Source organism: Hylobates moloch, unplaced genomic scaffold (genome assembly GCF_009828535.3).
Source record: "Hylobates moloch isolate HMO894 unplaced genomic scaffold, HMol_V3 SCAFFOLD_8, whole genome shotgun sequence".
In the NCBI taxonomy this organism is placed as follows: Eukaryota; Metazoa; Chordata; class Mammalia; order Primates; family Hylobatidae; genus Hylobates; species Hylobates moloch.
The window spans coordinates 14,390,669-14,418,401 of record NW_026652283.1 but is presented as its reverse complement, the minus strand read 5'-3'; the positions used below and the strand labels follow the sequence as shown (position 1 = coordinate 14,418,401).

General features: G+C 35.9%; 1 protein-coding gene across 3 annotated transcripts in view; it reads left to right on the top strand.

Moving 5' to 3' along the window:
- Nucleotides 1–27,733, top strand: part of EPS8 (epidermal growth factor receptor pathway substrate 8) — a 178,272-nt gene that overhangs the window by 138,486 nt on the left and 12,053 nt on the right. For all 3 annotated transcript variants that reach the window (XM_032159718.2, XM_032159719.2, XM_032159720.2), the window contains exons 13-18: nucleotides 3,051–3,199; nucleotides 6,334–6,517; nucleotides 10,107–10,240; nucleotides 15,528–15,636; nucleotides 16,514–16,657; nucleotides 25,627–25,849. In XM_032159718.2, the coding sequence (XP_032015609.1) occupies nucleotides 3,051–3,199; nucleotides 6,334–6,517; nucleotides 10,107–10,240; nucleotides 15,528–15,636; nucleotides 16,514–16,657; nucleotides 25,627–25,849 (943 nt within the window). The remainder of the gene's footprint in view (nucleotides 1–3,050; nucleotides 3,200–6,333; nucleotides 6,518–10,106; nucleotides 10,241–15,527; nucleotides 15,637–16,513; nucleotides 16,658–25,626; nucleotides 25,850–27,733) is intronic.

Genomic DNA, 27,733 nt, shown 5'->3' with positions numbered 1-27,733 from the left:
ACTGAGAAGATGTCATTGGAGTAAAGGAAGTAAGGAATGGGTCATGTGGATCCCTGAAAGAAGAGAATTCCAAACACAGAATAGTTAAGTATAAATGTTCTGAGGTGGTAACATGCAAAGCATGTTCTTGGAATAAGTAGAACTGTGACTTCAACAGAATGAAGAAAAGATTAGAAAGAGATGATATCAGCAGGGTAACAGGAAGACACATCTTGTTGGTCTTTCTAAGGGATTGGGACACCTTTGACAATTGAAGAGTTTTCAGCAGAAAAGGATTGCCCTGACTATAATGTTTAGAAATTTTGGTGAAGAAAAATTTAAAATTATTAAATTATTGAAAATTATTAAAATAATCCAGATGGGGGATTATGGTGCTTGGACCTGGTAGCATTGGAGGTGGTGAGAAGTCTGATCTGGTTATAAATTTGCTGCTAGATTGGATATACTGTGCAAGAGCCAAGGATCGCTCCCAGATATTTGGACTAAGACTGACAGGATGGAGTGATGATTAACTAAGATGGGGAAGACTGAGTAGAGCAGGTTTTTGGAGATTGGTGAAGAATTAAGTTTTAAACATATCAAAATTGAGTTGTATCCAGATGGGGAAATTTGAATTGATAGTTGAGTATATGAATTTTGAGTTCAGTGGAGAAATCAGGCCAAGGACTGGTTGAGCCCTGGGCATTCGATGTTAGGAGAATGGGAAGAACCAGCAAGTAAGATTGACAAGAGGCAGTAAGGGAGGATAAATCTCATCCTTCTTTCCCCAGGGATAAGTAGACAAGACCTGAAGTAGAATATGAAATGAGTATTGCTTTACAAACATAGGAAAGTAAGTACCTCTATCAACATGAATGTCAGAAGCTAAGCAATAAGGGACTAGAAGATGAAAGTCCAAGAGTACATCAATAACTTATGAATGCTCCCATATGTTGTTGCTATATATGGAGCATCAGATTTCTACTTGCCTAATTATTTCTGAATAATTCTTGCTCTATAAATGCTTTAAAAAAATTAGATGGAGACCAAGGACATACATATGCAAAGAAACTGATACTAGCTCATTAACAAAATTTGTATTCCTTAGTTTTTAACATTTTTGATGCTTAGTTTGAGTATTTGGAAGTATTATTCATAAAGCAGTTTTTGCTGTCTCTTATTTATTTCACACACTTACAGAGATCATATGTAGATATCTAGTCATTACACAGAATAGAGCTATAACATAACAAGGCTGGTTTCCCTGACATATACAAATTGGTCTTTGTGATCAGGTTATGTACCTGAAAACGTTGGTTTACTTGCCAATGTTTGGTATCTCTGCTTTTCTCAAAAATTACACCTTATTAATGGTCTCTCCAATCATAATATTTTGCTGGTCCATTTAATGTTTTCCCTACAGGGCCCCAGACATTTTACTTGGATGAAGGAGGTGGGGAGGAACATCTATTCAGGGCCTGCTACTGGCCAGGCATGATGTAGTGGCTTTACACCTGCGAGTTGCTCTCCTCTTCCCTCAGCATGGACATGTACACACGAGCATAGCCACAGCACATGTGCCTGCGCACGTTCTTGAGAGGGAACCATGGCTCTTAACCTTTCATTTATACTTTCTTTCATTTTATTTCCTCTTCCTTCTGTTAAAGCAGATATTTTTATATTCCTCTACTCATTTTCTTTAGTTTTACTTTTCCCTCTTATTGCTACATATTTATTGGAAATGCGTTCAAGGTTGGAAGTTAAAAATTACTGTGCTAGATAGGCAGGGTAGGTTTTGTTCTCAAATAGGAGTTAGCTTTCCTCCGTTATCTGCCATCTTTTTTCATTCATTCCAGTACCACTGTATCATCTGCAGTTGAAAGTCGGATAAGTCTTAGTCCAACTCCTCAAGGAGGGGAAACTGAAAAGCCATAAATTACACTGTAATAGTGTAATGTGTTATGAATATGCATAAATTACAATGTAATTGTGTAGGGTGTTACTAATATGCATAAATTACAGTGTAATAGTGTAATGTGTTACTAATATGCATAAATTGTTTAGAGGACGCAGGGTGGGGAGTGGTACATCAGAGTTACACTGTGGGGTTAACACAGGCTTTCACAAGAGTTGGGACCTGAGTAGAGTTCTGAATAATGGGGGAAGGGCCTTCTGGGGAACTGGGAACAGCATGTGCAAATACACAGAGGCCTAGAACAGCATAGCATGCTGAGAACACCTGGATGATTGGAGCCATTCAAAAAATCTCCTTTCTTCTTGTGCCACATCTCTGAGAAGGTAAAATTTTATAAAGGGACTCTGGTTTCTGCTCTAGGAGATAACTACCATTTTTTTAGCCAGAAAATAGCTCAGAAGAAGTAAATTTAAATTTAGAGCAGTTTTTGAACATCTACTTATCCTCATTTTGCTTATCAGAGAATTGCACCTGTTTGTTTGTTTCTGCTGTCATTAAATTATCCATATTAAATCAGGGGAATTTTCTAAAAATAATTCTGGGGAAAAGTACTATAGTTTCAGAGTACCAGTTCTCATTCCTGTTTCGCCTTCCTCCCTGGATCCTTTTATTTGTTGTATGTCTGTATAGGCAGAGCCATAGACTGTTAACTCTTGATAGTATTGTTTCTCTTGATAGTATTCATTTCGGGAACTGTATTTTTCAAATGTGGCATGATAGATTTGCCAGTAGAGAAACACATATTTAAAACAAAAGCAACAACAACAACAAAACAGGGATAGTAAAATCACCTGATCGAGAATTCTCTGCATAGCCTTTGGTATCTTCCAGAGAAACTATAGTCATATGCAGCCCATAGGCAGATGCTGTGAAAGTTGTTAAATCGTTAACTTTCATTTTAGGTTTTAAAGCACTGCTGGGCTGGGCAAGTTGATTTGACAAGCTTTTTTTCATTCGGTAGCACATTGCACAGCATCAAAATTTAATATGACTATTAAAAAATAGTGCCTGTTTTTGGCATGGGTTTTTGTCTACACATTTTGAAAATACACAAAGAATAGTCATCTTCTTGCTAAAAAATGGTTTATTATTTTAGGTGGTGCAGGCAACAGGAGGTCCTGAACTAGCCAGTTCAGTACTTAGTCCCCTGTTGACTAAGGACGCAATTGATTTCTTAAATTATACTGTCAATGGTGATGAACGGCAGCTGTGGATGTCATTGGGCGGAACTTGGATGAAAGCCAGGTAAGCATTTACCACCTATAATGCCTTAAGTACCATTCTTTGTTTATTACATGGATCTAATGAGACATTTATTTAACCCTCTACATACGAAGGACTAAGCGTCATAGGATGAAAAAGCCTAAACCCTTAAAGGCTACAAGTCTAGTGGAAGAGATAGAAGTGTATGTAATATAAGGTATGATATACCTTAGGAGTGAGTCATAAACAAAATGCTGTTGGTTGGCAAGGGGGAGCAGTCAGGAAGAGGATTTAGACAGGAGGGTAGTTAGCTTTCAAAGAAGAGCTGGCATTTAAAATCGACAGGTACACATAGGGTTCACACACACACACACACACACACACACACGCACAGTGCTTGCTAGTCCATGCACTTTACATAACTACTCTTATTATCCCTATTTTGCAGATGAGGAAAGTAAGGCACAGAGAGGATAAGTAATTTGCCGAAGGTCACACAACTTGTAAGTGACAGAGCAGGGATGTGAACTCGTGCCATGTAGCTCTGGAGTCAGTGTTCATCATTGGTTTGCTAAACTGCCTTTTAGCAGGATGAGTAGGATTTCCACAATTCCATAGCAGGGCGAGGGCTTGTGCAGGTAGAGAAAGAAGCAGAAGTGAAGGCATGAAATAGTCAAGAGAAGAGAGGATGAAGATGTGTTTCTCTGGAATATGGACTTCAGGTAGCAAATCATTGTGGAAGGGCGGGAGGCGGATGGTATTAAAATGAGCATATAGAGATGAACATACAGAGATGAGGGCTGGATTATGCAGGCTTTCAGTGCCATGCTAAAGTGTTAGAGCATGGTTCTGTAGGCTGTGGAGAACCACTAACTTTGTGAATAGAGGTGCAACATAATTACATCTATGTTTTAGAAAGGTCAGTCTGGTAGTTGAGGCTAGCAAGGACAAGGACAAAAGTAACTGGAGGCAGAGGCCTTTTGAGATGCTAATGTTATAGGAGAGGCTCCTTATAAATCAGTATGCTTCAGGACTAGAGAGTCACAGTGGAACTGAAAAGGAAGTGTGGGTAATTTTAAGAATTGTGCATTTGTCAATAAAGTGATTTTGGAAGACAGATTATTAACAATTGTAGTACTAATGCTTGCTGAGCAAGGCAAGGTAAGAAAATATGTCTAATTTCATGATTGTAAATAAATAATTTTTGCTTTGCTCATTTATCTAAATCTTTTTCTTTATTTCACCACTTAGAATAAATCCCTTAGTATGGCCACTTAGACATTTGTCTTCCTAATGCTTTTAAAGGGGCTAGCCTAAGAGTCATGGGCCAATTCATATTTTTTTTCTTCATTTTTCTCCTATTGAAACATATACAACTTTTCCACTTATTTTTTGGACTTTAACAGTTGCTTGTGTTAGAATATATTTAAGCAGAAAATTCTTTGAAAGCATTGCAGTTGTTGCTTTTAAATTGAAAATATTTACATTTATTTATATTATTTATGTATTAGTATAGCATAGCGTATGCTATATAATACTGTTCTTGTCATACTGTATAAAACTGGTTAAATAGATCTTTTTATTTTTATAATTTTTAATTGATAACATTAATAGTTGTACATATTTTCAGGGTACATATGATAGTTTGATACATTCATATGATGTATAAAGATGAAATCAGGGTAATTAGGATGTCCATCACCTTAAATATCTTAAATATTTATGCTAGGAACATTTGAATTTTTCTCTTCTAGCTATTTTGAAATGTACAATAGGTTAGTATTAACTATAGTCACTCTACTGATCTAACACTGAGTCTTAGTTCTTCTATTCAGTGTACGTTTATATCCATTAATCAACTTCTCTTCATCTCCCTGTAACCCTGCCTCATCCTTGTCAGCCAGTAGTAACCACCAGTCTACTCTCTACCTTCATGAAATCCATTTTTTTAGCTTCCACGTATGAGTGAGCTTATTTCGCTTAACGGAATGACCTCCAGTTCCATCCATGTTGCTGCAAATGACAAGGTTTCTTTCGTTTTTATGGCTGAATAATATTCCATTGTAAATAGATCACTTAAATCTGTTAGATTTATGTAGGTTATGATTTTATGATAAGCCTAGGTGGCATCCTTTAATTTCATGAAGCTTATTAAGTTGATCAGGTCTCACATTACAAATATAGTTCAGGCTCCTTAATTTCTTTGTTTAGGGTTCTATCTTAAAATAAGAAAACGTTCAAAAAACTACATCAAAACGAAATATATTGTGAGCTGTTATAACATGCGGAAAGGGTCATTTTAGATCCTGATTGTTGAGAGTATTAGGAAATGAATGTACTGACTGATTTAAAAACTCATAAAGATAAAAAGAACCACGAAAGTCTATAACAATCTGAATAAAATGGCTGATTTCATCATAGTAGAAATATAACATGAAGAATTAAATATGAAAGAGGAAGCAACATATTCTAGCAAAAATGAAGCCCTCATTTTTGTTGTAGTTATTTTTGTGGTTCATGAGTGATTAGGATCTTATAGAAATAAGTTTCACTGGGTGTCATTAAATGATAAGCCAATATGATTGTGATTACAGATTAGTTGACTTTACTGATTAAAACAGAGCTGATACATTTAATTTATAAAAATGGCCATCTGTTTCATTTTAGGGGACTTCATAAATTTAAACATCATAAACCTTAAGAACTTGCTGGGCTCTTTCTCTTTTGAAAGCTGTATCTAATACTGGGAGGTTTCAATAATGATGAGAGGGGAGTGAAGGGAAAGTTGGGGATCTGAAACTACTTTAAATGTTAAAGTTTGTGCTCTAAATACTTATCACACTCCCAGCTCCATACTCCCTTCTTACACAAATTTTTAAAAGCCTATATCCATGTTAAAAAGTTGAGTTTAATGGAGAAATGGGGCAATGTTGGGAAAACAGATGATGCAACAGAATTCAATCTTTCTTTCATTTTATTAAGGTGTGAAATACTGGCATAAACATGTTTGCTTTTACTTTTTGAGTGGATGGAAGACAGATTAGGTCTATGTGCTGTTTTTGTTGTTTGTTATTTATGTGTGTGTGCGTGTGTATGTCTAGCCTTACTGAAGGTAACTGTGAGCGTGGATACATTCCTAGATTTTATTGTTTATATGCCTTCATTCCCTCCTGCAGAGCAGAGTGGCCAAAAGAACAGTTCATTCCACCGTATGTTCCACGGTTCCGCAATGGCTGGGAGCCCCCAATGCTGAACTTTATGGGAGCAACAATGGAACAAGATCTTTATCAACTGGCAGAATCTGTGGCAAATGTAGCAGAACATCAGCGCAAACAGGAAATAAAAAGATTATCCACAGAGGTAAAGTTTTTTTTTTTTTTTTAACGTTGCCCTTTGTAGACAGTGTAATTATCTGTGTATTCTCTTGTAATTCTGATTGCAAGTTCTTGTTTTATTGATCTGAAAATTGTTCTAGAATCAAAGTCTGAATGTTACTCTCTCCTGAATTACCTCTCTCTCTTGCCTCTGTCATTTTTTGTGACAGTTGCTCTGTTCCTCCATGAAGCCCAATCCCAACCCAAATTGCTCCCCTATAGCCTGTCAGCCCTCCCCCTCCCCTTGTTGCCACTGTTCTCCTGGCTCTGGCGATCCTAAGTAAGCTTTTTTAGGATGACTTTCTGTCCTTGTCAGGGAATTGCACTACTGTCCTTTGGCTTATTTCTTTCTGTTTTCCTCTCCCATTATCAGGCCCTCAAGACAGTTCCCTGAACCTAGATCCTCTAACCTGTCCCGAGCAGCTGTTTCCTGAATTCCCCCAGTTAATTAATTTCTCTCCTTCTCTTCACGTTGTTTTGCCTCTCTTCACTTCTGTTTGTTTTCTTTCTTCCCTTTTGCCTAGTTCTAAAACTCTGGAGTCCTATCAGCCTTGCTGGAGGACCCAAGTTCTTCTGCACTCTAGTCCTGAGGCTCAAATGATCATTTATAAAACTACACCTTGAGGAGATCTTAACATTCATTTTATCTTTTAAGTATTTAGTAATCTTTAGAGTATAACCTATTTGGGAATCAAGTTGAGAGAATGAAATTGAGTATGCTGTCTTGTCACATTGCCTAAAAATGATGTTTCTATGACTCTTCTTGTTTGTTGGAAAAGAACATTGAACATTGATTAAAGCTGGACCAAACACAAATAGGATGATCAGAACCCGAAGAGTTAGGTGAATGAGATCTAGTTTGAAGAAGAAACAGTAAATGATGACTATATCTTCCCGAAGTCCTATTATTTTTATTTAATTCCTTAGATTAATTTTCTCAGACTATCATAGGTATTTATAATGTGGCAAATATGATATGAAGGAATGAATTGTCCAACCATGGTGTATTATATCCTGTGACTGCTTTTAAGGCGAAATGTTTATCTAAATTAAATTTTATAAATTGTTCCCTTTGTGGACTATTCTTTGGACAATAACAATAATATTATAGAAGTTTGGTTCAACTCCTGAAACTTTAAAAATAAAGCAAACATATTACTTTGAAATTATTTTTTTCTAATGCAATTGTTTTTTTTTTTTCCTCTGGCTGTATTATAAGGGAAGAGGTGGATTCCATGCCTGTCTTTCCCTCTAAATGAATAATTAAGATGACCTCACTGCTCGGTTGGCAAGCATATACCCCTGCCTGTATTTCATAGTTCAGGCCTCATCTCTGTGAATTTTCTTTCCATTTAAAGTGTAGTTTTTCTAGAGGAAAGAAAATATAATCAAACATGAAATTATGATACACTTGCTGTTGCTATAGTTACAGCTGACTATTTTTACATCATAAAAATTTCTAGCTTATAGCCTTCATATCTTAAATAAGAAAATATACTCACTTTATAATGTATGCTTCAGTAATTCACTTTTGTTATTTCGTTCTCAATTTGTGTATTTAAGAAGACAGTAATGTGTTCTGGGCTCCCAGGATAAAAGTTTGTCTACTTTGACTGAATAAGTAATTTTAAAAGAGGAATTATTGAGAATCCTTACTTGTAATGAGTTATTATTTTCCTGTTATAAACTATATTTCATTTTATGGCTGAAGTAGTTATTCAGAGGTTTAAAAAAATGAAAAACACATGCTAGCAGTTCCAGGGAATTTTATGCCTTGAGATTTTGTTGGAAAAGAGGCCAAGTAATTGTGACTTAAAAAGCATAAAAACGTTATCATCCCTAGAAGACAGATTTTATTATACTTTATTGCTACTATAATAAATGCATTTACAACAAGACTTGGGTAATTCTGGATCTGATGATTTTTGTTTAGGATTGAAAGACATAGGTGACTTGGAGTGACAAATATGGGTGGCAGTACTCAGCTTCTTTACTTCCTCTGAACCCTAAGCAAGCTTTGGTAGTCATCACAGTTAGTCATTTGTCATCATGTCTCTTCTCCCTTTCAGTATTTGCAGTCACTCTCAGGACCCAATGATTTCATACTGCTGTCTTCACTGTTATGTTCAGAGCTGGGCAAAAGGTGTGGGTGCTTCCAACAGTTAGAGCACTCCCCTCTTTAGAACAGCCTTTAATTAAAGATTACCTAATCTAATGTAGTGCCTCTGCTGTTTCCCAGGGAAATGATAAACTGAATTAATTGAGTTCAGATTTTTTTAATTTAAATGGCTGAAACTTGTTTATTTTTATTTATGTATTAAGTGCAGTATCCTGATTTTGTATATATAAACATCACCTGTTCTGTCCATGGATAAACTCAGCCCTCCTCCTGATCACTTTGTCATTAGAATTAACTGTGGTAACCATATGTCTAAGACTTTTCTGAAACATTCCCAGTTTCAACTATTTTGCCCCAATGAATCCATAAACAAATATACAAAATCCATAATGAAAATAGCCAAGGAATTCCAGTGCTTCAGTGTCTGTCATGCTTCTTCCATACCTCATTTTCACATAAAGAAACAAAATAAAGGCTTTGGGGAGTTTTTATTTGTTTTCTCCCAGTCTGAGCATGTGTTCTCTATAGCAGGGGTCCCCAATCCCTGGGTCGTGGACCAGTACTAGTGCGTGGCCTGTTAGAAACTGTGCCTCACTGCAGGAGGCGCGCGGCAGGCCTGCGAGCATTACCGCCTGAGCTCCACCTCCTGTCAGATGAGCTGCGCCTTTAGATTCTATTAGGAGCAAGAACGCTCTTGTGAACTGCACATGCAAGGGATCTAGGTTGCATGCTTCTTATGAGAATCTAATGCCTGATGATCTGAGGAGGAACAGTTTCATCCTGAAACCATCCCCATCATCCCCGGCTCTGGGGTCCATGGAAAAATTGCCTTCCATGAAACCAGTCCTGCTGCCAAAAAGGTTGGGGACTGCTGCTCTATAGCTTTAAAACCATGGTCCTCAGTGGGACCTGTGAATCTCAACTGTCGCTCTTGGTAGCTCCCAGTAGTCTCCTGTCTGAATTATCTTAACTGCAAAAAAAGAAGTGACTCCAGCATTCTCTTATCCTGGACTCTTGACTATCAAGATCAGTTTAGTTGTGCCTTTCTGTGTTTCCCTTAACAGTAAATATGATAATAGTGCTGCTATTTTAAAAAAAATTGAAAATACTATAATGTTCTGTGTATAATTTTAAAATTGAGAAAAATGAGACGTCGGTATAATTTTAATGCATAGAGTTCAGTTGATTTTCATGTGACAATATTTACTTTGCTAGAGTGGTGAAAGTTTCTTGAACAGAGAGAGCAAGATTACCCTTTGCACTAATGACTTTTCTTATTATAAGTAAATATTTGACAAAAATGTATCACTCCCATTTGATAATGTGTTAACATAATGGTCAGTCACTTGAAAATGAAAACTTATCACAATATAGTTGAGAGATCTTGTTGACTGACCTGAGTGCTGATTCAAATAGTATTTGGTGATTCTTTAATCTGCCCCACTTTGTCTTTCAGCATTCCAGTGTATCAGAGTATCATCCAGCCGATGGCTATGCATTCAGTAGCAACATTTACACAAGAGGATCCCACCTGGACCAAGGGGAAGCTGCTGTTGCTTTTAAGCCAACTTCTAATCGCCATATAGATAGGTAACATTTAGTGGGCACCCTTTGGAGAGCTATGGATAAATGTCTCTGATCTAGTGCTAACAGAGATGACAGTATCTGTATTGTCTACTGCTTCTTTAAACTTTCCATCTGTTAATTAGTTGATAAAGTTTCAGTTTTTCCTTTAGAGAACTGGTTTTGATCAACAAAAGATGTCTGGACCTTCAGTCTAATTCTCATTTAGTGCAAATACCTTTGGATGACTTTCCATTTTTTAAAAGATACTTCTGACAAAATGTGTACATTAGAAAGAAAGAATTGTCTTGAAACCCTCCATTAGTTTGTACCAGATGGTCTCTGAGGATCCTTCCAGCTCTGTAGCTTTTAAAGGAAACAGTTTCCATCTTTATCTTCACCGAATGAAAACAAATAAACCTTCCTTTAGATAGATATATTTAAACGGAATATAAACTAAATATTTAAACAGGGTCAATGCCTTATTTGTCATTCTTGCCATTTCATTTTTTTATCTTGACTTTCCAGTTTTACATTTCATTTATTTTTCTGTATCTTCACTCTTAAAAAATTTAATATAGGCAGAGATGGAGAATTGGGATGAGAAGAAATAAAGGAACTGGAATAAGTTCTTTTTTTTAAATTTCCCATCTTGTTTTTAGTAAATGAGATCTACGTAGAGCCAAGCCATGTAGAAAAGAGAAAAGGAGGTAAAATCTTGGTAACACAAGTATCGGAGAAGGGTCATTCAGTGAACTGGGATAGAGAACTCGGCCTAGTACTTTCCTGCCTCAGAAGCCTCTCTTACCACAAGAGTTAGATGCCCTTTACTTCTTTTCTGTATACTCTTTTCTTAATATAATCTGAAGAAAGTGGGATTTAAAATTTTTATTCTTTGTCAGGGGTGGTGACAGGTAATGCTTAAGTAATTGCTGTAGAAATTACACAGGTATAACTCCAAGGGCACCAGTGACATTAAATTGAGTACAAAGAAAAGTCAGCAATGAATAATATATTTTTTAAATGCCAGCATATGAGAATGTTTTAATTATATAATTAATTTTCAGTAGATACAGTTAAAATCAGTTTTGAAGCTTAAACATTATTTCATTGAAATCCTTCTTAACTAACTCAGTACTCATCTTAATATTTTCTTTTTTCTTTCTGTCTTAGATGTCAATATTTTAGAAATCATTTCAGATTAATAGGTTTCTTTTTGTTTTATCACTCCAGTAATTCAGATGATTTTCTACAGCTAAGTAGCTAGAAAACCACTTGAGTACATATGTAGAGTACATATTGACACTAGAAAACTTTTATCAGGTTCCATTTTAAGACCACATCTAGCATACTGTGGTCACTCAATAAGTGTAGATTTATTTGATTGATGGATTGGATGAATAAGTGCATGAGAGTATATCCAGTATTTCAGAGTCACTACTTCCCTGTCCTTCACCTGCATGTCTATAAGGGATAGTATTACTGATGGAATAACCTCTGCCATTTATTTTGGGCACCTTACCACAGAGTCTTCTAAAAGCTTACCTTGATTTTTATGATTTTTATAGAATATCAGGGCAGTGTACCTTTGGTTTATTGAATTAGTTATATCTTTGTACCCCTTCTACTTCCAAAATAGATTCAGTTAGCTCACTTAAATTATATATAGTTAAAGTGGTATTATTATTGAAAATTAAATAATGAAATAAAATATAAAATTAAGAAGTTAAGAGGGAAGATGAGAATTTTTATAAAATATAAAAGTTGATACTATTATTGAATTTCAGATTTGTCTTTCAGATTTCTGGCTATCAGAACAAAAAGAGAAACATAATCATTTGCTAACATTAGGAAAAGGAATAAGTATCAGTTCATTGGGATAAAAAATGCTTTTCTTACTCCTAAATTCTCAGTAATATTTGTCTCATGAAACTTAATGTAGGATGGGATAGGTGATGTCAGGGACATTTATTTTTAACATTTTTTTTCCTCACCACAGAGAAGGCTGAGGGGAATTTTATAAGGTTTCTTTTAGTAACCTTTGATAAATAGAAATTTAAATAAAATATAAAAATAGAAATTCCATGAAGGGATAATAGTCTAGAGTGGTCAGAATTTCACCATAGAAAGCATTTTTTTGAATACCTTGAGTAGTGGGTAGATTTTATATCCCAGTTGTTCTTATGGATTCTGTCTCAGCTGGACTTAATAGGAGCTAGGATAGTTGATAAATACATGAATCATTGATGTTCTATGTTGCTAAGAACATTTGTCATCATTTTGAAAAACTGTCTGAAAATTGTGGTCTGATATAAAATACAAGAGGTTTGGAATTTGTTTTTATAAATAATTATTATTGACCTTAAACTCGATTACATACCAGGAATGCAATAGATATTGTTAAAAGAAAAACTTCAGACAAATTTAACAGTTATTTTATTTTATTTTTTTTGAGACGGAATTTCACTCTGTCGCCCAGGCTGGAGTACAGTGGCGCAATCTTGGCTCACTGCAAGCTCCGCCTCCTGGGTTCACGCCATTCTCCTGCCTCAGCCTCCTGAGTAGCTGGGACTACAGGCGCCCGCCACCACGCCCGGCTAATTTTTTGTATTTTTTTTTTTTAGCAGAGATGGGGTTTCACCGTGTTAGCCAGGATGGTCTCGATCTCCTGACCTTGTGATCCGCCCGCCTCGGCCTCCCAAAGTGCTAGGATTACAGGCATGAGCCAACGCGCCCGGCAAATTTAACAGTTTAATTGAACAAGGGGAAAAAAAAATGGCTCAGGAATTGGGCAGCCCCCAGAATCACAGCAGATTCAGAGAGACTCCAGGGATGCCTCATGGTCAGAGCAAATTTATAGACAAAAAAAGGAAAGTGACGTACAGAAAATGGACGTGAGGTATAGAAACAGCTGGATTGGCTACAGCTTGGCATTTGCATACAATTTGAACAGTCAGCAGCCTATGAGTGCTTGAAGTATGGCTGCTGGGATTGGCTGAGACTCAGCTATTGTTACAGAAGCATACTCTTAAATTGGGTTTTCAATGTGTCTACCTACTAAATTCGGTTATGATTCATCCACAGGACTCAAGTATGGAAGTACAGAGGGTTTCTCAGAACATATTTAGCTTAACAATGCCATACGAAGTATATTCACTGTTCTGTGAAATTGCTATGCCATTAGGTAGAACATTTGTTGAATTTAGAGCCCACGCCTTTTAGTTTTATAGCTTACTGCTGTCAGATGCAATTAGTATTTTAGAGAAGTTCTCAAATTACTGCTGTCTCTATGTCTGCTCTCTATCAAATGGCGTTATCTATTATTCCTAATCAGAAACTGAGCCCATACATTTTGTTACATTCCATAGCTCTTAAGAAACTTTGGTACCTCTTCTTTTTGAGACAGTTTTGCTCTTGTCGCCCAGGCTGGAGTGCAATGGTGCGATCTCAGCCTACTGCACCCTCCGCCTCCCGGTTTCAAGCGATTCTGCCACCTCAGCCTCCTGAGTAGCTGGGATTACAGGCATGTGCCACCGTGCCCAGCTAATTTTGTATTTTTAGTAGAGATGGGGTTTCACGATATTGGACAGGCTGGTCTCAAACTCCTGACCTCAGGTGATCTGCCCTCCTCGGCCTCCCAAAGTGCTGGGATTATGGCCATGAACCACCACGCCTGGCCAAGAAAATTTGGTATCTCTGAAAAATTACAAATTGTGATTATCTGTTTGATAACTATGGTCAGTGTCATATCCATGCTTAACTTATAGAGGGCAAAAAACTGTGAGCCATAAAGATTTGTAAATTCTGAAGCACTTCAGGTAAACACTTCTGAGACCTGCAAGATAACAAAAACTTTGTTATAGACCCTTAACTCTCCATTATTAACAGTGATTATCTTGCAGATCATAGGAGAAAGGAAAATAGGGGAAGAGAGGAAGATAAAACACTGAAATTACTGTTTTCTTAATGTTTGGGGTAGTTGAATCTCTTTTATCCCCCAAATGAAATCTTAGTAGATTAAATGTGAATATATAAAGTAAATAAAATCAGAGCTATTCCAGTAGGGATAGGGATGGGAAATCCATGGAACACAGTTTTAAAATTAGTATTATTAATAACATATAATAATTACTTCACCATAATTTCACCTTTTCCACCAATCTTCTTTTTAATGTACTCAAAATAGCCAATAGGCTGTTCGTACATGCTTATCTATAAGGTGTTCTGTACCGGTCATCTTTTTGCTTTGTCCCTGTCTCCCTCCTCCAATGGAGTTACTACCTAAGAGGTAACAAAAACCTATGACAGGATACATTATGTCTACAACTGTCCTGCAGGGCCTGGTATAACTCAACATTCCAGAGAACTTGGTAGACAGCAAAAAGAATGGCAACTTTACAGGGGTAGGATGACCTAACATCTTTAGTTTCTACCTGCTATTTCCCTTGTAGAGATGTGTAAATAAATGTGGGAATGTAAATGGAGGAGAAGACTAGAGTAAAATTAATAAAGGGTTAAAGTAATTTTATTATTGAAATATATGAAGAAAATACAAATATTTAATGCATCAAGTGTATTGTGTTACATATAAAAGTAATCTTTAGTTAAGTTGTTAAATCTGTTAGTACTCATTTAATGATTAGAAGAGGTATTTGGTTTTTTAAGGAAGTTTTATTTTAAAAAAAATAGGGCCCATGCACTTTTTAAAAGTTTATAGTGAATTAAATTATTTACTTATTTATTTGCAAGTGTTACTAGTCTCATACTTAATGCATATCTCCTTTTTTTGCAATTTAGATAACTGGGCAAAGTGTTTCTAAAAACTAATGCCTAGTTATAAATTTTAAATTTATATATTTGGTTCTGAATTGCAGACATTGCTTGAATTAGTGAAATCAACATATAACTAAAATTACCACTATGGAAATTATTTTCAGTCTCCTTTAATTTTATGAAAAATACTAACATTTATCTTTATCTAGTTCTTTTATGGTAGAGATGATAATTAACAAAATATCCAGTATGTGTATCTAGTAGAGAAAGAATTCATAGACTTGGATTCTAGATTTGGCTAAGCACCACCTGGCCTTGTGATTTTGCATTATTTGTTTTTATCCCTGGCCATAGTTTGTTCATTTTAAAAGCAAGAACTTTAAAGTAACTTTTATTTATCATAATGTAAAATATAATAAAATGAAACTGCTGTAATTTTTCAGAAAGTTTTATGGTAGGATTTGGCTTGTCTCAGTGTTTTCTGTTTTTATCCTTTAGGAAGAGCTAGCAGAATAATAATCTTTTTTCTTTCTTTTTATAGAAATTATGAACCACTCAAAACACAACCCAAGAAATATGCCAAATCCAAGTATGACTTTGTAGCAAGGAACAACAGTGAGCTCTCGGTTCTAAAGGATGATATTTTAGAGGTAATATAATTTTTTCTTTTTTATACTCTTAATAAAGTAGTTTTATTATATTACTCTTTTGGTATATAACTAAACTTTCCTTCAAAAGTATTATATTACTAAAGACGTGGTATATTAGAAATATCTACATCTATTTAGTAGGGGTATATAGATACTTCTTCTAAGGGAATAGCTTTAGAATACTCCTTTATTTGTTTTTTGTGGGAAGTGGCGGGGTGGGTTTTTTTAACTTCATTTGCTCTCTTCCTTGCCCTCTTTCTTCTTCTGATATTTATTCATTTTGGAGTCAAGGCTAGTTATCAGTTCAGATGTGGATGCACATAATAGTTCAATAAGAGACAACATTTTCTTTTTTTATCCTATATCCTTGCATAGATATACTCAGCAGTCATTGAGCTAATAATGTTAGGGATAGTCCACCAAAACACCAACTTCTCTTTGTTAGGTTCTAATTGAGAGTTCATCATCTTCTTGAATATAAAAGGTGAATTATCACAATAAATTTTATAAGGAAAAAAAGTAATTTTTATATACTTTTTCTTTCTATCACTAAAATGGAGACAATGGGGCTTTCCAAAAGAGTCATTTTAGTCCTTATGTCCTTTAAGTACTTTAGTCCTTAAGTACTTCAAATAATGCAGACTGTTCTTTGGAGATAAAATGGACCTTGGGTAGATTCCCCATAATGATACCTTACCTACTGTGTACTCATAAATGTCTTCTTAGTGTAATTCCTGAGAAACATTCAATCAACACTACATTGATGCTGAGTTAATTAAAAGAAGTAGAAAAATTTTCTTTGTTGAAGTCTAGGGAACTTCCTTCGTAGAATGGCTTTTATATGGAAATTATACCTTTATTTTCTTGTACGTGACAGATACTTGATGACCGGAAGCAATGGTGGAAAGTTCGAAATGCAAGTGGAGACTCTGGATTTGTGCCAAATAACATTTTGGATATTGTGAGACCTCCAGAATCTGGATTGGGACGTGCTGATCCACCTTATACTCATACTATACAGGTGAGCATGATTTCTTAGTAAAATGTAGTATGTACACATTTACGAAGTTATCACTCTTAAGTAGGATTTAAACACCTTTGTGTATTGATCATTTTGAGATGTAGTTGGTTATATATTTTTTCTAGAGTAATTGGTGGGGGAGTGGCAATGGTGAGAGACACAGAGAAGAATTACACATATGTTTTCTGATTTACTTCTAGAAATTGGTCAAGATGTTTAGCAGTAGGTGCCTGATTCTCTGAATGCTTTTTTCCCCCAATCTGTAGTATTTCTGACATTTGAAGAAATGGTATTTCTGTCTTTTTACCCACAGCTCTGCTATCCACCAGGGGCTTCCTCTTGATAGAGGATGGCACTGATATCATGGCATGGTGTCCAGCAGTTCATCTTCACCAGCCCTTGCTTTCAGTGTTTTAAATGTTCTGCCACTGACCAGCCTTGAACTTGCACTCATCTCGCCTTACATTAATACATGAGTACCTGTTCAACTGGATTACAATATTTTTCCTCTCTTGATTTTAAGATTAAAAGGTACTTATGATATAGATTAGATAGGTCAGGCTCTCTCTTCTTGATCATTGAAGGCCCGTGAAGGTCCATTCTTATGGCCCATGCCACATTTTCAGGATTTCAGTGACCCTGGTCATCTCATTCACCCTAACATCTGAATTAACTTGCTCTTAAACTCGGGAATTTTAGACCTGTGACAGGCTCTCTAGAGTCAGGTCTGTAAATAAAGACAGAATGGATGGACTCTCTCAGGTACAGCCTGTGAACCTGGGGTGGCTTCTCATTCCCCCAGAAAGAATTCCTTTAATTTTCAAAGTCTTGAGAAAAAGATCACATCTGACTTCATAATAATGTCATGAATTTGAGTAGAAGCTGCATAGAATATACAGTGAAATAGTTAATTTTTATGCCAGATCTAGGCTTAAAAAATACAGATTGTCCAAAGCTGGAATTGTGGTCATATTTCTGCTGCTGTGACAATTTATTTCAGTACTTATGGCTCCTCATGACGTTCATGCCTGATATCGGTCCTGTGCTTATCCGGAGGGACTTGGCCTTACTAGAATCCATGAACCAAGCAAACATTCAAAATAAAGAATTTGTATATAGTTTCTCTATCTCGGTAACTTAAAGTGATGGCAATGGAAATTATTTGCTGTGTTATGTTTTGGCTGGCCTGATGTACATATATATATAATGTACTTATTTTATGTTCATCATTTGTCATTAGCTGTTGATGCCAAAGAAGGAGTTTGAGTTATTCAAGGTATGGTCTCCTCCATTTCCCATGGGTTTTTGAAGTGAATTTTCTTAGTTTTTATACCTTTTTCTTTTCTTAGTTCCTACTTTTCTGAGTTTAATATCTGTTTACCTAATATAATATAGGCTTCTGTCTGGTTCATGAATACCAGTTCTTCATTTTCTTTCCTATAGAGGTAGTATATGCTTGAAACCTATACTTAAAATAATGGTAGAGTACATACCTTTGGGCTGTATCAACTAATTTTAATATGCAGTTCATGGTAAGCTATGAGAAGCACTATTCATAAAGAATATCCCTGATCCCCATATGTGAGCAGAAGGCAAGAGTTTATATTTTAAGTTTTGAAAACAATTATCCAAATTTGTTTTATTTGTGTGTGTGGTTGCTAGGAATAAGCAAACTGCAATAAAATAAAAAACATGCAAATAGTATGAATTCTATAACAGGAATTTTCTCTTACCTGATATTCCTAAAGAGTTTAATATCTCTCACCTTTTGCTGTTTACTTTACTGTTCAGTCTTGTCTTTTTCTTTAATTCTGATTCTTGGCTTGAGCCGTAAGTTGACTTTTCTGTTTAAAAGTTTGCTTCTGTCTAAAACTGAACCAAAACTATTAATATACATCATAGGCAGGGAAAGTGTTTTCAGAGAATGTCAAACCTATTCCTCCTTTCTTAAACAGAACCTCATCTTTTATTTTTGTCAACTTTGGAACAACTCAAGAAATTTTTTTAAGAGTTCACAAGTTTCAGGAGTTTGTTTTGCTACTTTATGTAAATAGAAACTTGTGGTTCTTATAGGGATTGCCTATTTGGCTATTTCGTTTTAAACTTTTCAACACTATCCTACTCTCTTCTTAAAAATTCGGGTTGCAACTACAAATGTAGTGGTGTGTGTAGAAATGTGTACAGAAGCTTTCTGTGTGTATGCAGAAGCGTATCTGTTCAGGTTGAGGGCCCTACTTTGAAAATGTATTAAAACAAATCTGCTTTTTAACACCTCCTGAAAATTTTGGGCTGAGCTCAACAAAACCACTAAGACCTTGTAAAATTTTAATAAGCAAGCTTCACAGTCTGCTTTGCTGTCTGCTATCTGGCATAAATCCTACTCTAAAAGGATTCCTATTCTCAAAACATTTATAATATATTCTTTAAAAAAAAAGGATAGAGTAAAATGGAAAAGAAAACATCCTTGGAAATATGTGCCAGTCATTTTTATATCTCTACAACAGTGTCACCAGATACCCATATCTAAAATATCTAAGGAAAAATCCTGCAACTTATTTCAGAATGATAATTAAGATGCCACCATATTTATATAGATTCCACTGATCCTAATACCCTAACCTTATAAAAGTCAACTGGATTATAATTTTATGTCTTACTCATCTTTTTATTCACTCATTCCACAAATACATATTGAGTACCAGCATCTCACATACTTGGTAAAAAGAACAACAGAAAGCCTAGTGCCGATCAGATCCTTCCCGAAAGCCTGCATGAGTCCACAGGTCATCTGCCATGGCTGTGCTCCTTCCTGCATGCTTGCTGTATCAAGAGCAGTGTGACCCTCTCTCTCCTCCTCAGATATGGCCCACACATTTGTTTTCCCTTCCATCTGTCTCTTTCATCCAGTGATATCAAAACTTTGAAGAAATATAAAGAAACTTTAACAAAAATATTTTAGATTTCTGCACCATGCTGCCAAAAGGCAAGCAATGATTCATTACTTAAATTTGCTTCACATTCACAGAGAACAGCATTCATAGATATTCCTCTCTAGAGAAGATTTGCCAGCGGCCAGTGTTCATGCTGTGCCAGGCATGGTTTAAACACTTCCCAAATCCAAATTCATTTAATTCCCACAACAACCTTTTGAAGGAGGCACATTTTTTCGTAGGAAACTAAGGTGTAGGAGAAATAATTTGCCCAGATTTATACAGCTGTGCGAAGCCAGGATTGGGCCCCAGCACTCTGGATCCAGAGCCTGTGCTGTGTTGCATTCTGCTGTTCTAGAGAATAGTGATTATAAAAGGTTGTCATTTCGGGTGGGCACAATGGCTCATGCCTGTAATCCCAGAACTTTGGGAGGTCGAGGCAGGCAGATCGCTTGAGGTCAGGAGATTGAGACCAGCCTGGCCAGCATGGCAAAACCCTGTCTCTACTAAAAGTACAAAAATTACCCAGGCATGGTGGCACACACCTGTAATCCCAGCTACTCAGGAGACTGAGGCAGGAGAATCGTTTGAACCCAGGAGGCAGAGGATGCAGTGAGCCGAGATTGTGCCACTGCACTCCAGCCTGGCGACAGAGCGAGACTCCGTCTCAAAACAAGAAGAAAAAGAAGAAGAAAAAAAAAAGGTTGTCATCTCTTTTTGTATAAACCCATAGTTTTTCTCTGCATTAATGTTGAAAGTGATATTTTCTCAGAACAGCTTTACTTTGCATTATACTGTGATAAAAGTTGATCTGATCAGTCACAATCCTTGGAATTTGATTTTTACCTTATGTATCCATTCCCTGGATTTCATGGTATCATTCATTATTTTATAATTTAGGAAAATAACCCAAATTATATGATTTACTTAGAATAGGACATTTTGTAAGTGGTGGAAATAAGGGAATTAGACATAAACTATTTCCATGCAACATCTGTGAGTCACCAAATACTTAAAAAAAGGGACACAGTCGTGACTCTTATTTTTATACCCTTACATTTCCTATAAAGAAATATATATAAATAATGGCAGTTTCTGGGTGAAGGGCACAAGTGCTGCTCTTGCCTATTGTTCACACACTTTTTATCAGAGATTCTGTTCGGATGACAGGGATGCTCATACCAGGCACCACCAGTGAATAGGTGTTGAATTGCCACCTGGTGTCCTTGAGAGTCCAGGCTATTTAATATCCTCACATTTGAAGTGATTTTTAACAGCTCTGTAAAGACAACCATTCCTACCTAGTGTATTTCCCCCATGGCTTCAGCAAAGTTTTAAACATAAAAGAGAAAGTAATAAAAATTTACAAAAGATATTGACACAAAAGATTGAATAAACCACAGAGAAAAGGAAGTAAATGCTGAGGAGAGATTATGGAGAGATAACATGTCTTGATAAAAATGTTGTAGAGCATTCCAAGGCTTTGTAGTATTTTAGCTGGGCAACAGATGGACATCCTTTCTCCCCACCTGGAAGCTACTTGCCACATAAAGTTTCCTGATCTTTATTTTGAATTGATTCTCAGACCTCTAGCCCTGTGACTGCTCGTCTGCTAGAATTACCCTTTTGCACATTTAAATTTGCAAGCTATATGCTAAGAGCAGAAACCACCTCCTCCTGTGATGTTATTTATTATATATCCAATGGACTGACTAAAGAAGTCTTTCATGTGTTCTTAATTATTATCTATGCATTTATTATTGTTATAGGTATTCTTACTCTACCAAGATGCAAGTAATTACGAATGTCCAGTCTCTCTGGTCACATGAATTCAACAAAACGTTTCCCATATTCTTTATTGTCTAGCAAGAGATACTGTAATATGATACCATGAGAAAAGCCCCAATCTAGGTATTGGTAGGTGAGGGTTCTAGTCCTTAAAGAGAGCATTTTATTTTCCTGTGTTCCAATTTGCTTGGTCATGAAATAAAAGGAGTCAGTTATGTGATCTCTACAATCCAGTCTAGGTGTAAAATCTTCTCATTCATTACATACATGTTTAAATAGCCCTAAATTAAAAATGGAAATGTTTTCTACAGGTGACTACTAAACCACTAACACTACTAATTCCAGTCTATGTTATCAATGCTCTGTTTTTTAAGCCCAGTCCAGACATTTAGATACTGCTGGATAGAGTGACCATTTTACCAAAGAGGGTTTCTATTCTTCCAGCCAGGCCAACCTCCTGATAATATTCAGTTCTTCAAGTGTTTTTTAAAAATTAAAATTGGAAGACTCTACTCATTAATTATAGGCATGGTTTTTAGCCAAAGATGTTTACTTTTTATTCTGCCACATGTATTGACATTTTCCCAGAGACTTCTTAATGATAATTTGCATAATACCCACTCTAAATATATGTATGTATTTTATACATATATAAAGTATTGATAATTACTGTCCGACATGCACATGTACATAATTTTATTAAATGTTCTATGTTTGTTCAGGCTGCTTACAAAGTTTGAAACTAAAGCTCATTACAATCACACGACAATGCATGCAGTATTACCTTTTGTAAAATCAGCTAATTAAGAATAACTCTTACATTTAATGCACTCTAATTGTATTCTTTATGAGCAATAGGAATAAAATAAACCTATATTTTACTTGAATATACAATAGTTACTATTGAAGTACTTTACACCGTTTCTACTGTAGTAGAATCTATATGATTAGTTTTCTATGGCTAGATAATGATGAGAATTAATTATAGATTTACAGGCTCCTTCACTGGTTGATTGTGGGCATGTAATTTTACTGTCAGACTAATTTACTCTTTCTGATATTTGATGTGAATTATAATTGATATTATTTTAATTCCATTTCCTGTATTAATTTTCTCATTTGATGTGATTTGCTCCATTTTCCTAATAGCAATTACTTGGCGAGCTGTCAGAGGTAACCCACATTCGTTCCCTCATGGCACTTCTTTCTAATATAATTTTTTGGATTCAGTCTCTGGACTTAACACCCTCCAAATGTTCCAGCTGTGCTTAGTTTTCACTGCAGAGTTCCAAAAAACCAAATTTAGAGGAAAACTGTGTAATTTAGAGTAGGTTAAATATTTAAGAACAGTTCAATTTTAATGGCTTTGTTGAGCTTACTTGCATAATTTCCCCTCTGAAGCAGCATCTTGTATGAATCAGGATCTTATCTCTCAATAGCATTCTTTAATTCTTTAGAATTTCTACTAAGCTTAAGTTGCTAAAGAAAAGTGACTCATTCCAACTTAATTATCAATAGGAAAGTAAATTTCCTATGAGGGCTAGTAATTTTGCCTTCTTTCAGAGAAAGAGACAAAAAGATAGATTTTGCTTTTAACAGAACTTTGTGTTTGTGGGATATCACAGGCAAGAGTAAGGAAGTGACAGTTGGGTGCAAAAGTAAGTCCACACCAGGCTGACCAACCCTCCCAGTTCCCAGTTGGGGAGTCTGAGGGGTTTGTGAAGATGTGGAACTTTCAGTGCTAATTACTGGGAAAGTCTCAGGCAAACCAAGAACAGTTGGTCAGAATTTCTTTTTTGGATTTGGAGCTTCAGTACCTTGGTTCAGGAGAAAAAAGTTCAGAGTGCACTTCTGTTCTCCAAGACATTACGTAAACTGAGATACATTGGAATCATTAACTCTGTAGCTTCAACAAAAAATAGCCAGGAGACAGACATAAGGAAAATAAGAGCAGTAGTTGGGTGGTAGTAAAGAGGAGTAGAGAAGCTAGGGAGGGACACAGAAAAGTGACGTTAGGAGTCAGTGCTGATTCTTTTTCTTCCACATGAAGAATTTCAAACCAGTTTCCATGGAAGAGCTGTCTAGGTTGCCATTCAGAACCAGTTGTCACGATTCAAGGAAGGTACTTTGCCCCTTTTAATGTCAGAGGTTGGAAACATGGGGCAGGAGGAGAGGACTAAGGAAAGAGGAAAATATGCAAGTAAATATAATTTATGGCATACATTTTCATATGGGTTTTCTTTAATCAAATATGTATTTTAAACCTATTATTTTGTTAGGTCATACTGATAAAGTTGCATTATGTAACAATGGCATGAATGAGATAAGGCACAAAACATTTGGTGAGTTTGTTTTCAGGCTTGATTGTGACAGTAACACAGTTTATTCACTTTCTCACAATAGTACTTGATGAATAGCAAAAGCAAAAATTATGAATCATATGGAAAGCAGGGCTCATGGCATTTTTGTTTGTTTAGGCTTCAAAAACAGTAATTGAAACTATGATGCTTTTGAAACACTAATGTGAGAATTCATTAGCCCTTCATGAAATTACGTGCAGAGGACATTCTTGTCAAGGGAACATTGCGTATACATTAATCAGATGACTTTTGTGTGTGCTAAATATTACATTCTGGTGATGTTTGCTGTATTTTGACTGCTTTAAGTATTTTATTGGCCCAAATATAGGAAGATTGTCCTTTGTGGGGAATAATAATAACAATTCATTCTTTCATTCTAATACAGTGTTGAATACATTAGAAATATTTCTAAGCCTTGAATGCTAAGGGGATTAGCAACTCAGTTTCTGTCCCACCTAACTCCCTTCTTTTACTCCGAGAATCTTTACTCCCTCCTTCCCTCCCGTCCTGCCTCTCTCCTCCTTGCCCTCCTTCTTCCCTCAGCATCTACCAGCATTATAAACACTCCTTTCAGATATACTTCCATCCTTTCATAATACACTTCCCACTTCCTCGACCCCATCCCACTGGTCTGTGAGTAGTAGCTTTGAAAGAGCGAGCTGAAAAGAATGAGGGCTCCTTCCCACACCGGTTTCCACAGGTGTTAGTCATTTGCCGTGAAGGCGACTGATGAAGGTTGCTGTGTTGTTTTTGAGTAATAGTTTAATTAAAAAGTGATGTGTCTGTGTGTAGTGTGTATTTTTGTTTTTCATCTCTGTGGAAATTGGGAGGACTCTCTTAAAATCAATATTACCTGATATTTGGGCCATTTTAGAATTTAAAAGTAAATACTGTTCTAATCAAAGGACCAGATTACCAAAAGGTCTTTTTGCATGTAACATGCTAATCCTAAATTAGAATAATTAAAATTGTGCCAGTACAGTATCTAAACTTTGCCTTAATTACAAATAATTGCCCTCTATCTTTGATTCTAAAAAGAAAATGTGCCTTTTGAGAATTTGGAGCCTCTCACAGTGCATTATCTATTAAAATTATTTTATTTAGATTTAAAGTGTTAACTATTATGTGTGTTTTAAATAAGGAATATGCACAAATGCTGTTTTATAAGTATGCCTAACAATCATGATTTTAAAATTATTAAAAAGCATTTTGTCACACCTACCTCTTTTAATACAAATGGCCACAGGTCCCTTTCTAGTATTCGTTTGTGAGTTGCAATCATAAACATTTAAAGACCATACCATTACCCTCACAACCATCCACCCCGTGACATTTCCATTTTAACAAGGGAAATTTCTAATTTTAATAAATTAGCATTAAGATGATGGCAGAAAAAGTTATGTCTTGAACAAAATAATACCAATACTTTAAAATTATTTATTGGAAACAAAATTAAAAATCTTTGAATATAGCGTACATTTAAAATGAGTAAGTGATGCTTTATGCTGTTGACATTTAGACTTCCAGTGCAATTGGAAATTATTATTAGCATAAATTAAAAAATAATTATGAATCTTTCTACCTCCCCTGGTCTTGTGTGATTCCAAGCCCAAATTCCATTTTCTTGACATTTATTACTATAATACTTCTATTTGCTATTGACGTAGCCTTGTGACTCCTTAACTTACGTTTTGACTTTGAACAAATTATGTAGAATGTTTAAAATATGATTTTCAATGGTCATTATACCATATAGGATTACAGATAAATGTGTAATGGGTTTGCAAGTAAGTTTAAAAATAGCCAACAATGTCCTATCAAAGTATAATTTGTTTTCCTAGCCTAGGTTTATATTTTTTAAATTTTAAGTTAATTATTTGTCTTTTTATAGAAACAAAGGATGGAGTATGGCCCAAGACCAGCTGATACTCCCCCTGCTCCATCACCTCCTCCAACACCAGCTCCTGTTCCTGTCCCCCTTCCCCCTTCCACTCCAGCACCTGTTCCTGTGTCAAAGGTCCCAGCAAATATAACACGTCAAAACAGCAGCTCCAGTGACAGTGGTGGCAGTATCGTGCGAGACAGCCAGAGATACAAACAACTTCCGGTGGACCGTAAGTTTCCCAGGGAGGCAAAAAATGTCTTCCGCAAATTAAAAGCACTACTAAGTAAAATATTGTTTACTGTTGATTCTACTTGTATTAAAGTCCTTTATACTTGCATGGTACTTAATAGATTGCAAAGATTTTCACCTGGTTTCTCATCAGCTACGTAGTTCTGAGAAACAGGAATTATTCTCTCCACTCTCTAATGCATGCCTTTCTACTCCTTTTCCAATCTATTATGATAGTTGAATGCAGACTCTGGAGCTAGACATCCTGGAATTTGTATACTGAAAAAACACTTGCCAGCTTCCTGACCTTCGGTGATTTAATTATCCTCTCAGCCCTTCAATATCTGAAAAGTGGAGAAAAATAATAGTATCTACTTCATAGGATAAGTGTGAGGATTTAATGAGATAATGCATAGAAAGCATCTACTTCAGTGCTTCTCAGCCAGGAGCAATTTTGTCTTCTCCATCCTTCTGAGGACATTTGATATTGCCTGAAGACATTTTTGGTTGTCAAAACTGGGGGGATGCTACTGATGTCTAATGGGTAGAGACCAGGGATGCTTAGCAACAATTACAATGCACAGGACAGCCCCCAGCAACAGAGTTATCTGGCCCAAAATGTCAATGGTGCTGAGGGTGAAAACCCCTGACTGATTTTGACCACTGTATGACACATAATATGCAGTCACTAACTACATGCTGCTGTCGTCATCATCATCATCATCATAACCTTCCTACTTCTCTTCCTCTTATTTGCTATTTACAGTAGCTGCACAATCACACTATGTTAATATAATCACCTGCCAATAGTAGTTTCGGATTTACCCTCCAAATTCAAATTTCATGTGACTTATGCTTCAGTGCCATATTTTCATAACTTGAAATTTGATGTTTTGTATAAATGGTTTCTATGAAAACCATATTTAAATAAGCTAAAAAGGCACTATGACCAACTTTGGATTATCCTTATTTGTATTATTGGTGAATAGCAGTGTAGGTATTTTGAAAACTGAAGGTAATTTTAAGATAAATTTTGTTTAACCTTGTAGTATATGGCATGTCAATTTGATCTCCAAATTTGGTGTTTTAAACGTGTTATAAAGTTACTTTGCTTTACCTATACTTGATATTTAAAAACTCTTGGAAAACCAGAGCTATGAAGATATTTCATATTTCCTCAATATGAGAAAAGTATATGAAGTCTGTGTGTGTGTGTGTGTGTGTGTGTGTGTGTGTGTGTGTGTGTGAGAGAGAGAGAGAGAGAGAGACAGAGAGACAGAGAGAGAGATGGATATCTATCTTTCTCTCAATGTGGGCCTCTCTTAGGCTTCTGCCTTCGTTTTCCACATAAACATAGTTCTACTGTAGTTCATTCTATTTCCATTTATTTCAATACTGTTTATATTGTTGGGAAAAGAATGATTCCCAAATTAGTCATCATATTAAAACTCATCTCTGACATCCAGATACCAGTATGGAACTATTAACTTTATAGCTGAGATTGGATGCTTTCTAATTTTTTTTTTATTATTATTATACTTTAGGTTTTAGGGTACATGTGCACAATGTGCAGGTTTGTTACATATGTATCCATGTGCCATGTTGATTTCCTGAACCCATTAACTCGTCACTTAGCATTAGGTATATCTCCTAATGCTGTCCCTCCCCCCTTCCCCCACCCCGCAACAGTCCCCAGAGTGTGATGTTCCCCTTCCTGTGTCCATGAGTTCTCATTGTTCAATTCCCACCTATGAGTGAGAACATGCGTTTGTTTGGTGTTTTGTCTTTGCGATAGTTTACTGAGAATGATGTTTTCCAGTTTCATCCATGTCCCTACAAAGGACATGAGCTCATCATTTTTTATGGCTGCATAGTATTCCATGGT